General features: G+C 38.3%; 2 protein-coding genes across 2 annotated transcripts in view; one reads left to right on the forward strand and one right to left on the reverse strand.

The window, feature by feature from the left end:
* Positions 1 to 14,766, reverse strand: part of LOC124288855 (homogentisate 1,2-dioxygenase-like) — a 30,849-nt gene extending 16,083 nt beyond the window's left edge. Inside the window, exons 1-9 of the mRNA XM_046725417.1 lie at positions 14,712 to 14,766; positions 13,258 to 13,329; positions 7,152 to 7,240; positions 6,751 to 6,856; positions 6,581 to 6,631; positions 5,656 to 5,747; positions 4,242 to 4,276; positions 813 to 892; positions 281 to 380 (exon numbers count right to left, since the gene is read on the reverse strand). Coding sequence (XP_046581373.1) covers positions 281 to 380; positions 813 to 892; positions 4,242 to 4,276; positions 5,656 to 5,747; positions 6,581 to 6,631; positions 6,751 to 6,856; positions 7,152 to 7,240; positions 13,258 to 13,329; positions 14,712 to 14,735 — 649 coding nt within the window. The 5' untranslated portion in view covers positions 14,736 to 14,766. The remainder of the gene's footprint in view (positions 1 to 280; positions 381 to 812; positions 893 to 4,241; positions 4,277 to 5,655; positions 5,748 to 6,580; positions 6,632 to 6,750; positions 6,857 to 7,151; positions 7,241 to 13,257; positions 13,330 to 14,711) is intronic.
* A 148-nt stretch (positions 14,767 to 14,914) lies between these two features.
* LOC124288843 (mitogen-activated protein kinase kinase kinase 15-like) overlaps positions 14,915 to 16,337 on the forward strand; it is a 69,917-nt gene continuing 68,494 nt past the window's right edge. The window contains exon 1 of the mRNA XM_046725399.1: positions 14,915 to 15,105. The gene's annotated coding sequence lies outside the window, so the exon portion shown is untranslated. The remainder of the gene's footprint in view (positions 15,106 to 16,337) is intronic.

Here is a 16,337-nt window from a genome sequence, read left to right on the forward strand (position 1 = left end):
TGCATGAAATTACACATATTCTGTATAAAACATACAGCTTCTGTTCAGCATAAAGAGTATAAACTATATAAACTCCAGACAATAGAGCATCCATGTTGAACCCCCAAGACATGCCTTGACCAGATGTTGAGTAAACTGGCCCTTATTCACATTTACCTTTGCCAGCATGGTTTTATAGTTGCTTGATATTAATGTCGGTCAGAAGTAAAATGGCATTGTCCCGAAGATTGCATTACATCACCATCCCGGTCAATAAAACAGTTAAGAGCCATGAACCCACCGATTGGTCCTAGGTTAGGCAGCACAAAGTGGTCATTGAAGACCTCCAACATGTAGCCTCGTGTGTCCCCTGTCACAGCCACGTTGAACCGAATACCTCGCTGTCAGCAAGAGAAAGGAGCCATATACTATTCATGGGCAAACTCACTATATGACAACTTCCATACTTTCATAAGCCATGAAGAGTAGAAGTGCAAGATGGAAGTTTCAAAATGGATGTAACAACCACCATATTGAAAAACAGATCAGGAACATTACCAGTCATTACTAAGTGAGACCAATGGTTGGATATTCATCAGACATGAAGCTTCTTAGGCCTTGCAGATATTCAGATGAGATATCACTAAATTTAAGGGAAAATGTATCTTCAATGGACTACTGTAGAAACTGAAACAAACAGCTCAAATGTGAGATACACATGCACACACACGTTGGTCCCACTACATACACCATTTCACATAGATACTAACATACAGGACTATCAAATGGTGCAACAGGATTTCCAATAAATTTGTTTTGTTGAATCAACTAACCTGAATCACACAGATTTCATTGGGGTCGACCTTCATACGTCCAAACTCTGTTGTTATGAACAAACCACCCTGTTGGGGAACTGTAAAGATGGAAGTCACTAAATCAGTAAGAGGCACTACATTCAGCAAGTTGTAACTTTATAATGATACTGTCAGTGTTTGTTTACAGTGTCAACACATACACTGGAACAAATACTTGCACTAGCCTCTATATGATACTATATCTGTCCATTCCTTAATAAATCTACCCGATAGAATTGACCATGATGAATCCTTACACACAGATCATATACAGTTCGTACCAGGTTCTCACACAGCTAACGCAGGTCTCAAACAGTTCACACCCAGTTCTCACACTATGGGAATAAGTATAAAACAGACGGTATAAATAAAACAGGTGAAATTTGTCTCCCAAACTAAAAGTCCTCCACAGGGGAAATCCCTTTAGTGTGACAAAACCAGTGTTTGATCTAGGGCTGGGACAGGTAATCCAGGTACCCGGGACGGGCGGGTAATGAGTTGGACCCGGGTACCCGACACGTTACCCTGACCCGCTTTGATCACGTGACTAATAAATGAAGTCTTAATGGAATGTGTTTATACTTATTATATACTATCCCAAAACAGAAACGCATAGGCATTTTGTATTTTTTATAATCTATTAATTACCTATTGTGTTCAAACAATGTTATTGATAACATGATTTTGCACAATTGCACAATTAAAAAAATCGACTTTACCTGTAAATGTTGATTTTGATGAGATTTCTTACAAGGATTAAAAACGCATCGCCACAACACAACAAAAATCACCTTCCAGTTGAAATTGTGTAGCCAAGAGCATGCACTGATCTGGCTATAAACATCCAGATTACTTTCGGAAATCGGCATTGGTTTTGAAGGAGTTTCAAGGTCAAATCACTACGCCACGTATTGACGCTGTGACACGGAACATCGCCATTGAAAGAATGCACGCTGGAGATTACCAATCTTCTGTTGCCAGGCGTCTGAATGTTAGTCTGAGCACAATATCATGGCTTGCAGCTCGTTACATCCAAACAGGTATAACAAAATTAATTACCATCCCCGTACAGGCAGACCTCGAGTCACCACTGCAGTCCAAGAATGGTACATCCGTGTACTACATTTGCGTGATCGTAGTGCCACGGGTGAGAGTACAGCAACCAGGGTGCCTGGAGTCGGAGGATATCCAGTCAAACTGTATAGAACAGGTTGAGAGAGATTGGACTGAAAGCCAGGAGACCTGACGTTGGGACCATGTTACGTGGTCACCATTGCTCTCAACGTCTCCGTTATCTAAAATTATCCACTTTGTTGTATAGACATTACCTTCTTCTAAACTGATGTAAAAATTCATTTCTTAAATTTGTGGACGAGTTACACGTTTGAAAATACAACATGTTTGTAACAGATTTCTGGGTTATGCGTTTCTTTTTTGGAATAGTATATTTTAATGTACATATGGTGAGATGTAAATAAGCAATCTGTCTGTCTGACTATTGTGATTGGATTATGAATCGACGGGAGAGGGAGAGAGGTATTTACTTTGAAAAATTTATGTTTACATTACATTGTGTACTTGTTAGTTTAATGGTATACACTTTTTATTTATACCTTCAGTTGTATTTTGTCTGTAGATTGGAACGGCATTTGTTTGTAGCTCCTGGTTTGTTACGGAGGGATGTTTGTTGTTCAGATGTTTCCACATCGATTATGTACTCCCTTCTTTCTGACCTAGCTGCACTGTGCACAAAGTGCATTTTGTCTTTGTGCCTGATGCGAGTATTCAAAATATTTCCAGATGCCACTCTTAATCTCGGCCATAACTGATTTTAGTGAAGGGGAATAACTCGCAATTAGTGTTATAACGGGTACCCGGGTCGGGTCAGGGAATAGGGGGTCGGGTACCGGGTAGGAAATTTGGCGATATGACTTCACCCAAGCTTAGTCAGTCAACAGTGGATAAAAGGGGGGCATCTCAATTATATCTCAAAACATATCCCTCACAAAACATACTCGCCTAACTTATCAATATAATATCAATGAGTAGGTCGACTTATTCATCACTTAGTATTTTGAGGGCTAGAAACAGACGTAAGGACAAGATATTCCTTTTCTTCTATGAGGGGATGGCACTAATATCAGGTGTCATATTTTCATGCAAGCCAAACAATACATCACTGAGCAGTGGGTTGAAGCCAAGAAATCACCTCGAGAAGTCTCATCCAGATCTTAATAGATTCACTAAAATACTGTGGTCACAATCCAGGTGGTTTGATGGCACCCAAGAAGAATCGGAACCAAGACCACACACATGAGAGGGAAGAGAGATCAAAACCAGTAAATGATTGTTACAATGGTTTTACTTTTAGTTGGACTGTGACTTTATTAATATTCTGCTCTATACAGGCCATTCAGGTGCAGACAGGACACACATGGTTCACACACAAATAATACTGACTCAGTTCTCAGGCAGGTCTGACTCAGTTCTCAGGCAGGTCTGACTCAGTTCTCAGGCAGGTCTGACTCAGTTCTCGCATGGGTTACTCAGTTCTCACATAAGTTACTCAGTTCACACATGGGTTACTCAGTTCACACATGGGTTACTCACATATGCCACCCCACACGTTAAATTTCGGACTGTACTTTGGGCGCTGATATGAAGTTTTTTCAGTTTGTTTGGTCCAGAATTTCAGTGTATTAGGAAACAGCCACACAGAACTTTCATCTGAGAAAATCACATTGGCCCAGTTAAAATTTCTATGCTGTAAGCACCTGTTCAACCTTCGCTCCTTTTGTTCAGGTTTCATGATCGGTGATGGAATTCCTCAACTTTTCTGCCAACCCATTGCATGCAGCTCAGTTCTAATTGTCTCCTTACAGATAGCCACAGTTCCTCTATCAATCATATCCAGCCTTAAGTTTTCTAAACTCCTTCATTTGTTTTTAGAAACAAGAATACCAAGCTTCCTCCTGTCACCGACAGTCATTTTTCTGGGCCTAGCTGCGCCTCCCTGGTGCTCAATGCCATATCCATTTGGACAAAGGGATGCCTTTTCTACTTGAAATCACTTTAGCTGATCTGATGTCCTTGTTATAATACTCTTAAATCAACTTCCCCTTCTCTAAATCATCCATACTGAGGATCACTGAAAATGCCGTCTGCTGGCAAGTAAACAAAAGGGGATAACTCTTCACAAATTAATGAAAAAGGATTAACAGAGTTGTCTCTTTTGAATGAAACCAAGCACTTGATAGCTGGTCAAGGTTGTTTATACTAGAAATCCAATTAAACATATTCCTAAAATTCTCAATAATTTCTTGTCATACTATACATATGGAAAGTCCTAAGTAAATGTATAATTTATGTGACATGCATAACAAGAGTTAATAGAATCGATATTCCTACCTATGAGAAAATCACCGTCTGAAGAGTAGAAGCACCTGGAGAAAATAATATCATGAAATTACATGAAGAGTGAGAGAAAGAAAGTAGTTTGTAAAGGTTTCATCTTCTGCACAACAATGTAAAGAACAGAGTAAAACACCTGTACAACAATGGAAGGTCCAGAGTAAAAAACCTGTACAACAATGTAAAGTACAGAGTAAAACACCTGTACAACAATGTAAAGTACAGAGTAAAATACCTGTACAACAATGTAAAGTACAGAGTAAAACACCTATAAAACAATGTAAAGTACAGAGTAAAACACCTGTGAAACAATGTAAAGTACAGAGTAAAACACCTATAAAACAATGTAAAGTACAGAGTAAACACCTGTACAACAATGTAAAGTACAGAGTAAAATACCTGTACAACAATGGAAGGTCCAGAGTAAAACACCTGTACAACAATGTAAGGTCAGAGTAAAATACCTGTACAACAATGTAAAGTACAGAGTAAAACACCTGTACAACAATGTAAAGTACAGAGTAAAACACCTGTACAACAATGTAAAGTACAGAGTAAAACACCTGTACAACAATGGAAGGTCCAGAGTAAAACACCTGTACAACAATGGAAGGTCCAGAGTAAAACACCTGTACAACAATGTAAAGTACAGAGTAAAACACCTGTACAACAATGTAAAGTACAGAGTAAAACACCTGTACAACAATGTAAAGTACAGAGTAAAATACCTGTACAACAATGTAAAGTACAGAGTAAAACACCTGTACAACAATGTAAAGTACAGAGTAAAACACCTGTACAACAATGTAAAGTACAGAGTAAAACACCAGTACAACAATGGAACGTACAGAGTAAAACACCTGTACAACAATGTAAAGTACAGAGTAAAACACCTGTACAACAATGTAAAGTACAGAGTAAAACACCTGTACAACAATGTAAAGTACAGAGTAAAACACCTGTACAACAATGTAAAGTACAGAGTAAAACACCTGCACAACAATGTAAAGTACAGAGTAAAATACCTGTACAACAATGTAAAGTACAGAGTAAAACACCTGTACAACAATGTAAAGTACAGAGTAAAATACCTGTACAACAATGTAAAGTACAGAGTAAAACACCTGTACAACAATGTAAAGTACAGAGTAAAACACCTGTACAACAATGTAAAGTACAGAGTAAAACACCTGTACAACAATGGAAGGTCCAGAGTAAAACACCTGTACAACAATGGAAGGTCCACAGTAAAACACCTGTACAACAATGTAAAGTACAGAGTAAAATACCTGTACAACAATGTAAAGTACAGAGTAAACACCTGTACAACAACGTAAAGTACAGAGTAAAATAGTAGTATATACAGTGAGGCTGAAGATTGGCTGGCACTAAGTGGAAAGTCAGCCCTTACTTGTCTTCCATGGAGGTGTTACAGACGTAGATATAGATGGCCATCCCACTCCGGCACTTTGGATCGCCTGCACCACACACCGTGGACAACCCCTACACCAACACAAACAACAGCATCACCGACAACATACATGGAACTGGTATCATTTAACTAGAGCCTACGATGTAAAAACTTATGTGTCATAAATTCATAAATATGCAAATAAGATACAGCAAAAGCTATACTGTTTTCACACATACAGATGAACTGGTGTTTCTACAAACAACTAAGCATGATGAATTCTTACAGACTGACGGCACGTAGAAGTTCACTCTCATACAGTCTGCTGACCACATAGCTATGACTGTTGATGACTTTCAGTCTGCCAAAATCTCACCATATATCATTTATCAGAAATCAAGAAAGTACCATCCAATCACACCACAGATATGAAGAATGAGTTGTTATTCTTATTATTTCCATCATACACTTGTATCTATCTGTCGATCATTTCTCTCTTGAAAAGTTCCAAGAGCTTATTCTTTGGCAAATGGATTTTCACAAGAACATTTCCAGGGTTACTTGTTTGTCTGTATACCACCCACCCTCCAGTACAGTGATGACTTACGATGTCGACTGCTAGGAACACTGGTTTGGAGAGTGCACATTGTCATGGAAACAATTATCTCATCATATATGTAGAGTAAGATATCAACAATTTTGGTGTATGTTTCACTATGCCAGGGAATGAATAATGCACATGAGTGGATAACGTAACCCCTAAGATTTCAACAAATTTGGTAGATTTGTCGCTAATTGGGGAAAACTTTATGTATCAAAATTTGGGAAATATCAGAAGAGTCTTTGGTCTTAAAAGATCCATTTCATATGCTCGCTTTGATGATGGGCTTAGAGATATATTAATGACAAAAATCATGAAAATTACCTGCACAAAGTCTGTTTTTTCTTGTGGGATGTCAAAAGGATGCCATCGTAACTGAAATATAATTCTGACAGTCAGAGATCTGCTATATGTGAGACAGACAGACAGACAGACAAGACAGACCAACAGTGAAATGGGCCCATCAATTAAAGCATATCACAGTAAGTATTTACCTGGTTCGGGTTGGGTTCCACACGGTCCCAGTCATGTGTCAGATTACCTCGTCCTGTCTTCACAAAGGGTTCATGCAACACCGATGGTCGAATGCGATACAGCCAACTGGAACAAAATCACGATTTATGTAAGCCGTGCATCTGTACAGTATGAGAATGACTGAAAAGTGGGGTAATTCTGAAGGAGTGATGACATCATACTAACCTGCTGTGTTTCAAAGTTCACCTTGAAAGTTTTTAGTTCAGCATTGTCTACTTTAAGAGAAGATCCTTTTGGCATTATCTTCAGAAGTAAATACATCAGACTACTCAATGTCCTAATACTTTACAAACATTTCAATGCAGAAAGCTGGAGTGGAACCAAACATCCAGACAACATCCAGTTTGGTGGACAACATTACCTGCGCTGGTTCTCCTCCCGTGGTGCAGTGAAGGCTGTTCCAGACAACTGTTCAGCATACAGGCCATAGGCACATTTCTGGGGGTTGTTCTGTGAGAAAGTATCTAGTACTTAGACTTTTACATGGCATTACACACATCAAAGGAAGTAGCGATCAGTTTTTCAGTACACTGAGTTCACCCATTCAAAGTTATGTTTTCACTAGCCCAGTGCTTTCTTTGGAGATGTGCATGCAAGTAGTATCAAATCACAGACATTAACAAGGACATAAAATAGCGAAATATTTCAAAATTGTTTATGGTTTAATAGTTCATGATACTGTTTGGTACATCAGATGTGTTAAGTGTATTTACAACAGCATCAAGGATTATTCGTCCTACTCTTGTCAGATAACACATTATCGGTTGGGAAGTCAAATCATTGGTCACAACATTATAATCTGAACTACTCACAGTAACTCTAGCACCATTAACAATGATAAGTAGCTGAAAATGACAGTCAAGTTATCGTTCAATGTAACAGCCCTACCACACTCCTGCAGCTGTCTAGTACAGCTGGGATATTTGTAATCTGGCACAACGAGCTTCCCAAACAAAGCACACCGAGCGTATTTTCTGTACCTCGCTGGCACCAAGTGATGCCCACCAACATGTCCACTACAGACAGGTGACTCACCACAGGTCAAAGGGTGCATATGCCTTAACACAATCACTGTCACTCTCTGCTTCCATACTTTATAGACATGGGCTGATTTGGTTCAAAGAAAATGTTGTAAACAAAATCACCATTTAACATGTTTGAAGTAGTAGGTTCTATGTGTTGCTATACTGACTGATGTTTCATAGAGCAGATTTCGACTGACTCTCTGTTAAGGAGGGCTCTGGAGTACTACTTGCTGGACCCAGCAACATAGAGGGTTCTGTGCCACTGTGGTGGTACTGCCCATGTCTTAACTGCCTCAATGAATGATGGATTATCAACCATAGCCTGCCACGTGAGGCCCAGCTTCCAGTATCTACAAGCAAATGTCATGGAGTCACTACTGACACAGTTGTGACAAACATGCAGCTTACTGCTTACATATCATGTACTCCTCTTACCTCAAACTTACATATCATGTACTCCTCTTACCTCAAACTTACATATCATGTACTCCTCTTACCTCAAACTTACAACTCAACAATATCAAAGCTATATGGCAGGGGTCTGTAAATAATCGAGTCTGGACCAGACTATCCAGTGATTAACAGCATGAGCATCAATCTACACAATTGGGATACAGTGCCATGTGTCAACAAGTTAGCGAGCCTGACCACTCAAGCCTGTTAGTTGCCTTTTCCGACAAGCATGGTTTGCTAAAGACCACTTCCAACCCAGATATTCACGGGTGTGTCAGTTTATGAACAATTAGAGATGGTACAGGTATCTATGTGACATGGCAGTTGTTATCTTTACATGATGTTTACAGGGTGAGAATGCCTGTAAATAAAATTCCCCCACCTTATGTATTAGCATGTTTGGAGCTGCAAAGTAATTTATACATTTATAGTTTTGACATGTAACATGATTAGCTATACAGTGTTCAGCCATCTGAACATATTATATGTTGTCCCTGTATCTGTGTTTTTATAGCCTATGTTATCATGGTGTCAAGTAATCTCTCTGATGTAGCATATATTTATGTGAATATTTCGTCATTATCTGTGAATGGTAATTTGAGATGGTAACAGTGATCTCTTTATCTAAATATGTCGTCATATCATATATGATATGTATTATGTTTCAGCATGATGTGTGATTTCAGAAACTGTCAAGTGCAGCAGTGTCCTTTAGCAATTGACTTGCCTCACAAACTTAACTCTCCCTCTCTCTCTCTCTCTCTCTCACCCACAACCCCATAGCTCCTTCAAAGTGGGGAGAACATGGTTTTACAACTGATTGTTGAGAGTTATCGCTGATTGATCAATGGCTGGCCTCCACATTCTACAATTTGGCCCCTTTCATCCAAAACTCGATTTCTTAGGTCATTGTTCTGTTCAATATTTCACAAATGGCAGATTGATAATTCTGATTTTATAATTATGTTTCCAATATGTTTCTGGTAGTATTTGTCAGTGTCAGGTCATGTGTATATGGTGGAATATATCCTGATGGAAAGAGACCTCAGCAGGTCCTTGGTTATCATGTCCTAAACAACCCTCCTACATTGACAAGGTTCAGCAACAGTTTCATATCAGATTTAGTATATCGGTACATGTAGTAGTTAAATTGACCAACCATCTTTAAGCATGTTTAGAATCACTAAAATGAACTTCCAAACAGAGCACTTATTACATGCAATCTATGGGAACATTTATAGGCATTATGTTGGTGAACAATGTAGAAGTGACCATAGAGATTACTTAATATTGCTGAACTTCAGGGTTTAAAGATGTTTCTGTGACAACTACTTGTTGGCAGATTGGCAAAAAGGTATAAAACTGTGTTGAATACACCAAAATGTAAAAAGTTTGTATCCATCCTATTGGGAGAAGATTCTAACCCACATTCTACAGATCCAGACTTTGTCAAGGATGACATCTTTGAATATTGACAACTATAAATATTTGTCTGATTGTCTTAATATGTGTTGGGATAAAGTAACTGCATTATTTGATGTTATGCCATTTTTTAATACCAAAAAATAATAACATGGTTTGTGGTATTTTCCTTAATCACTGTTTAACTGTTGTCAGGATAATACCAAAATCTGTATGATCTGACACTAGGCATCGTGACACGCCCTTGAAGAGATGTGGTGTCAAACGTCAGTTCATAAATTCAGTATTGTGTGTGTCCACCATTGGCCTTGACACAAAGCGGCTGTTGAAAGCTTGTTGCTCCATGTCTGAACCAACGCTTGTCCCAATTCAGCTAATGTCAATGGCTGATTGTGGGCTTGATGTAAAGCTTGCTCCATTTCATCCCATGCATGCTCGGGGTGTACCTGAAATTTCCGTTGTCTCAGGAAATCTGTCACAACATGAACAACATGTGGACAGGTATTATCTTGCTGAAGAGTGAAGTTACTTCTGTTCACCCTTGCCCTGCCATCTGAGCTGTCCAGATGAAATCTCAACTCATCAGTGAACAAAACACCATCCCAATCTTGTCTCCTGTACCATACATGCTGTCTGCACTAGGCAAGACACGCCTGTTGGTGACATAGGAGCAAACTTGGACGTATTGCAGGACAGAAGCCAGGAATGGTCCAAGCAGTCAAACTGGCTGTCTGGCATTGATTCCGAAGATGGGTCAGCCGAATGTGGTTGTCTTGCTGATGTGACATTACGCGTGGACCACCGGTCAGAGGCAACATTCTCATGTTCCCATTTCCATAGAGATGACATGGTGTTTCTATGGACACCAAAATGTCTGGCTACTTCATTTTGGGTCATTCCAGTCTCTAGCATACCCACGGCGCAGAAACGCTGTAACCTGTGGCATGACATATGCACAGTTTAGGTTGAAATTAACATGTCTTCCACAGCATTCAGAGGCTAGAGAATAATCAACCATTTTCCAATATCAGGTGTGTGAACTTCAGGTGTCAAAACGTTTGCAAAAGGCGAGTCCGTTCATTGTTCATTGTAAAAAGTGCACGGGCCATGTGTGAAACGTGACATCAAATGTCTTTGCTAAATGTTTATTCAGGGTTATTTTCATAACTTTTCAAATATCTTTTATTTTACGCAATTTAATGTTATGCACAGTTACTATTTTCTGTTAGTATATATTGGGGCACAAGTAATAACAAGAAAAATCTGTGAGGGCGGCAGACTTGATTTATGTTCGGCACTTAATTTGGATATATTAACTGGATTTGAACATATTAAATGGATACATCCCTTGGTGACTTCACTTGATCATATTCAACTTTATTATTGTCATGGCTTTCTGCTGGATATATTTTTGTTTTGCAGTCTGTACACTACACACCTGAAATAACATGAGATTGAACAAAACATTCAGATCTGAAATTATGATCAACTCATCTTCCCAAACTAGAGGCTTTGAGTGAAGTTATGTCATCTGTATCCATCATAGACTTGCCACATTTTCAAAACAGGTACAGTGAAACCTGCCAAAACTGGCACCTGTCTAATCTGTCACACTGTCAAAACTGGCATAAATGTTTGGTACCGCCATTTTACAACGATATTATGATCATTAAAACATTGTCTAATCCAGCATCTGTCTATTCCGTATTCTGCCATGACTTTCCAGTCCTAACACACAATTTTAACAATTTTGACTGTAATTAAAACTCGAAGCCAACATGGGTATGAGCAGTCCAATCAAGGACCCATAATCCAATACACTAATTAATCCTCTTGGCACGCTAAATAATCGGGAAGATCCAAATAACCACAGAGGAATATCTCTTTTAAGCACTTTTAGCAAGCTGTAGACATCCACACTCAGCAATAAGTTGTCATTTTCTCCCAAATCATACAAGAAGATTGTAGAGTCTCAGGTTGGTTTTAGGATAGGTACAACAACAGTTCACATGTTTATATTTCAGTCTGTTGTTCAACGCCTGTCAAGCAAGCAAGGTAAACCGTGCACAATATTTGTTGACTTTAGAGTCCTAATCATGGTACATTTTTAAAATGATGAATGCTCTGAGATCAATATATAGTTGTGTGAAAGGTGGTGTTAGAGACAATAATTACCTCACAGATGTATTCAACTGCCCACTTGGCCTTAGGTAGTGGTAAGAGCGTCCACCCGGAGAGCGGAAGGTCACCGGTTTGATCCCCGACCGCGTCATACCAAACGACATTAAAATATGGTACTTGTTGGTCCTTGCCTGGCGCTCGGCATTAATGGGTACAACAAGGACTGGTCGGCTCGGAGTCAGTATAATGTGTCTGAGTGGGTTATTCACTTCACTGCAGCATGGTATCTCAGTGAGCTAGCACTATAAAACCAGCTTCAGTCTGGGCTAGTACAAGCAGCCGCACATACAGATACACACGCATGCACGTCATCATATGAGCGAAATATTCTCAAGCATGACTTAAAACCCAATCTCACCTCACCCCTTAGTTAAGGGTGTGTACTTAGTATTTAGCATTGTCACTTTCTAATAATGAATTAGCTTTAGAAGTTGAATTGTCATTTGCATGTTGTCATGGGTTTGGCTACATTTGGCAGCAGTAGTGTGTAAATAATGTTTCAAATATTTTGTCGGAATCTTATTTTAGACTTACTTGTTAATATGAACATGTTCATGCAACTCTGGTATCAAGCTCTATCACATATTCACTTCAAAACCTCAGTTGGTCTAGAACTTACTAAAAAAGAGTTGTCCATCTCCAAATTTAGGATTGCACTTACTCAATGAGATGCTCATACAGCTCAGAATAGAGACTGGCAGGTATAATAAACATCCTAAATAGATAGATTGTGCTTAATCTGTAAACATAATTATATTGAGGATGAATATCACTTTATTTTAGTATGTAATATACATAACAATCTCAGATACAAACACATGTATATACCCGGAAAATTTCATGTAAATCCATCTCAACATAAGCTTAACATGTTAATGTCTACAGTGAATGTACCTGCTCTGTAAACTTAGCCACCTGTATATACAAAGCTCTGCATCATAAGATCTATGTGTATATGAACAAGGGCCGTGGGGTAGTCTAGTGGTTAAAGCGTTGGTTCGTCACGCCCAAGACCCGGGTTCGAATCCCCACATGGGTACAATGAGTGAAGCCCATTTCTGGTGTCCCCCGCCGCGATATTGCTGGAATATTGCTAACAGCGGAGTAAAACCAAACTAAGTCAGTCAGTCAGTATATGAACAACTTGTTATATGTATAAATCTCGCCCACTTTGATGTAGCATTGGCCTATGGCCTACACTAACTTACTGAATATATATCGAATATGTAAGTTTTCTATATACAGAATTAAGATAAAGTTCTTTTTCCACTTTCCAGTATTTTACAGTTGTTGGCAGCTATCAACCAAACTGTCTTTAAAGTCTCCCCTACTAACACTAGTGATAATTCCAGGTATGTCTGTGTGTGACGTGCAACTATACCATACCTGTCCTTCAGGCAGCGCTCCAGGGCAACGGGGATCCTCTGTGGCAAACTCATTGCCAAATCCAGACATGTACTGAAACAAAATACCTTTCATAACAGAATACATTTCATCCTGACAAAAAAATTCATAAAAGAAAACATACCAAACATAATCAAATTTTACTTGAACATGAGTTCACATGTGGCCATGTAACTTGACTGATTTCAGGACAACACTACAAAGGGGGTCTTTTAGTTGCTGGCATTGCGTTCTACATAACATATTCTTCTAAAAATGTAACTCCAAATTGATGTTTCCAAACTTGAAAAAAACACACCAAAACAACTATTCTGAAAACCTATGCCAAATGATCAGCATCCCTGATATCACGGGATCAGACATCATGCATGATTACAGCTACTGCAGGTGGTGTATAAGTAGAGCATCCAACTTTGCAAGGGCATCAGAAGACAGCAAATGCTCTTTAATGCTAGAAAAGTACATTTTAATGTCTTTATTTCCAGTATTCCTAGGTGAGGCTCAGAACATATCAATCAAAATTCAAATGTTACATTAATAAATATCTGGGAACACAAGGTCATAGTTCATGGACAATGCTATGGAATGAGTGGGTCCCTTATCCAATAAAAATTCAGGACCAAATTTCTTCAGGCCAAACTTAAACACTCATTGAGAAAGTTCTTGTAGTCTCTTAAATGTTATCTTTTAAACTGAGGATGGAGAGTATTGTGTTTTGAAGAAACATTTTACAATAATGTCAGTGACTCTTACAATGTAAAATGTCATTTCAATGGCTACACTGAAACTGTTTAGACATGGCATATGAAAATATTCTTTGAAATGACATTGTGTTGTGACAGCTTGACAGAATTGTCAGATACTGCCAATTCTGATCATTCTAGAAAGTAAGATTAAATGGATCTAAAACCCTCGCTTTCGAATCTGATAATTAAATAATATAATTTCTCAAATTACATGGAATTTGATAATAAATGCACGTTATGTTTGCGTCAGATTTTGACCTTACGATTAGCATATGCTAATTATCGTTCATAGAGCAACCAATCACATTTCGCCTTAGTGTCACACCCCCAGTACACGTGAGCAGGTGCGCGGTGTATACATTTTGTACGGCTCTTCTGCAGAACATACTGAGTACAGACATTAAGATAAAGACAGTCACATGGCTGTAAATGAATATTACTTAACTATTGATAATAGAAACAAGCGTATGTGACGGGGGCTAGCGTGATCGCTAATTCGATTACACTAAAGGTCAAGGTCACAGAGTGAAAAACATATTTTATTTCCTATTGGTTTTTGCAGTGGCTGGTTGTCAATTTCAAAGGTAACATGAAAGATAACTGCTTATATGAATGTTCAAGAATGCAGAGTTCAAAATATGAAGACATGTCAGACAAAAGAAACACAATGAGAGCTTAAATACAACAAACCTTCAATTCAGAGTCGGACGCCATTTTGCATAAGTAATGATGTCAGAAGAACACAGTGTCCTAATTTATCTTATTAAATATTGTAATAATATTTAATAGTTATCTACGAATCATACACAAATTATTCTTAACACATCTAGGAATAATATTTCAAAAACTATTTTGTGACATATTATGATGACCTCCATGCAAGGGGACGTCACTTGTGGTGCACGATTTTACAAAATATTATTCTGTGTGAAGTTTAATAATATTTTATCTCAAAAAGACACTTTATGCCTCCAGAGTGTGCTAAACCTTTCTGAATACCATATAAGTGTCCTTGGTTTGATTTGCAATGACTGGATCTACCTTCATTGACCCTGCCTTCGATTGTCGTGATACATTCCAGAAGGTATGTCCAAGTTTAAAGGAGATGTCCATTATTTCCGGTGATGATACTTCGGATAAATTCCATTTGCAAAATTGTCTTATTACTCACAATAATGTTTATTCATTTGTCTTCATGTGTAGTGGTCGATATATGATTGTGCATAACACTTTATTTGTAATGATCTGGAAAATACTGCCTTGCAAGGTGTGCTACGGCAACATGCTATTTCTTTCACACTGTTTTACAGTGACCGTATAAAAAGTTCTGTATATGGAATACCTTTTATTGTCATTGTTGAGTGACATCAATGTTACCCGATGCATACACAGTTTCAGGTTTAGTAGATTTAAGTTTCAACATGATGTTAAAGTTGTACAAGTTCCTTTTCCATATATTATGAGAGAGTCTTGTGATCCAACAGTTTGTACTAGTAGCCATTTACAGTAAATTAGGCTGTATGTCTGAATGTCAATAAGTGCCTTACACTGGTCTATATGTAATTACGGTAATGGGGAACTGTTAGCTTAATATGAGTTTATCATTATCAAATTTCAAGCACCTTTAGAATACAGCTCTTCAACTGATCGTGAGGAAGATCTCAAACATAGGTCACATGACATAGAGACAAGCAACCAGTTTTGTTAAATTCTGTCAGATGAAAACTCGCTACATTGAAATGGTTAGCCCTGACAGCTCCCAGAATGAGCTATGAAGGTTACAGATAAATATGTGTCTCATTACTTTAGTATACAGACACTTACAAGTATTCCCATTGCAATCTGGCACTCACCTTCTATTCCGTAACCTACGAGATATGGATAGATGATGTATGAGCATATATGGTGCAAAGTGAAAATGGCCACATATATCTGGCATCAGACGTTGAATTCAAGGGTTTTGCATGAATGAAGTATTCAATGATTCATCAGATGATTTTGTATCAGAGAAGAGTGACATGGAACAGTGTACAGATAATGTGGATACTAGTAAAGAATAGGAAAGGCATAAGCATGGTAGGTGACACCATAAGGGTTTTTGAATGATTCTGACAAATGTAGTGGGTGAAAGTGGCTGGCATGAAAGTTACAGGATAGCCACCATAAATTTCAACTCTAAACCATCCCATTCTCTTGATGTTTTTTCTTAGTGAAAAGCATTATGGATGAAGCTGAAAAAGATTGAAAGCAGTTCCCAACAAAAGCTTCAACTCCCTCCTTTAAGATGAATCAGAATGGATACAATGCTATAACACC

The sequence above is a fragment of the Haliotis rubra genome, unplaced genomic scaffold, assembly GCF_003918875.1.
Source record: "Haliotis rubra isolate DU_JTF1 unplaced genomic scaffold, ASM391887v1 Scf427, whole genome shotgun sequence".
Classification (NCBI taxonomy): domain Eukaryota; kingdom Metazoa; phylum Mollusca; class Gastropoda; order Lepetellida; family Haliotidae; genus Haliotis; species Haliotis rubra.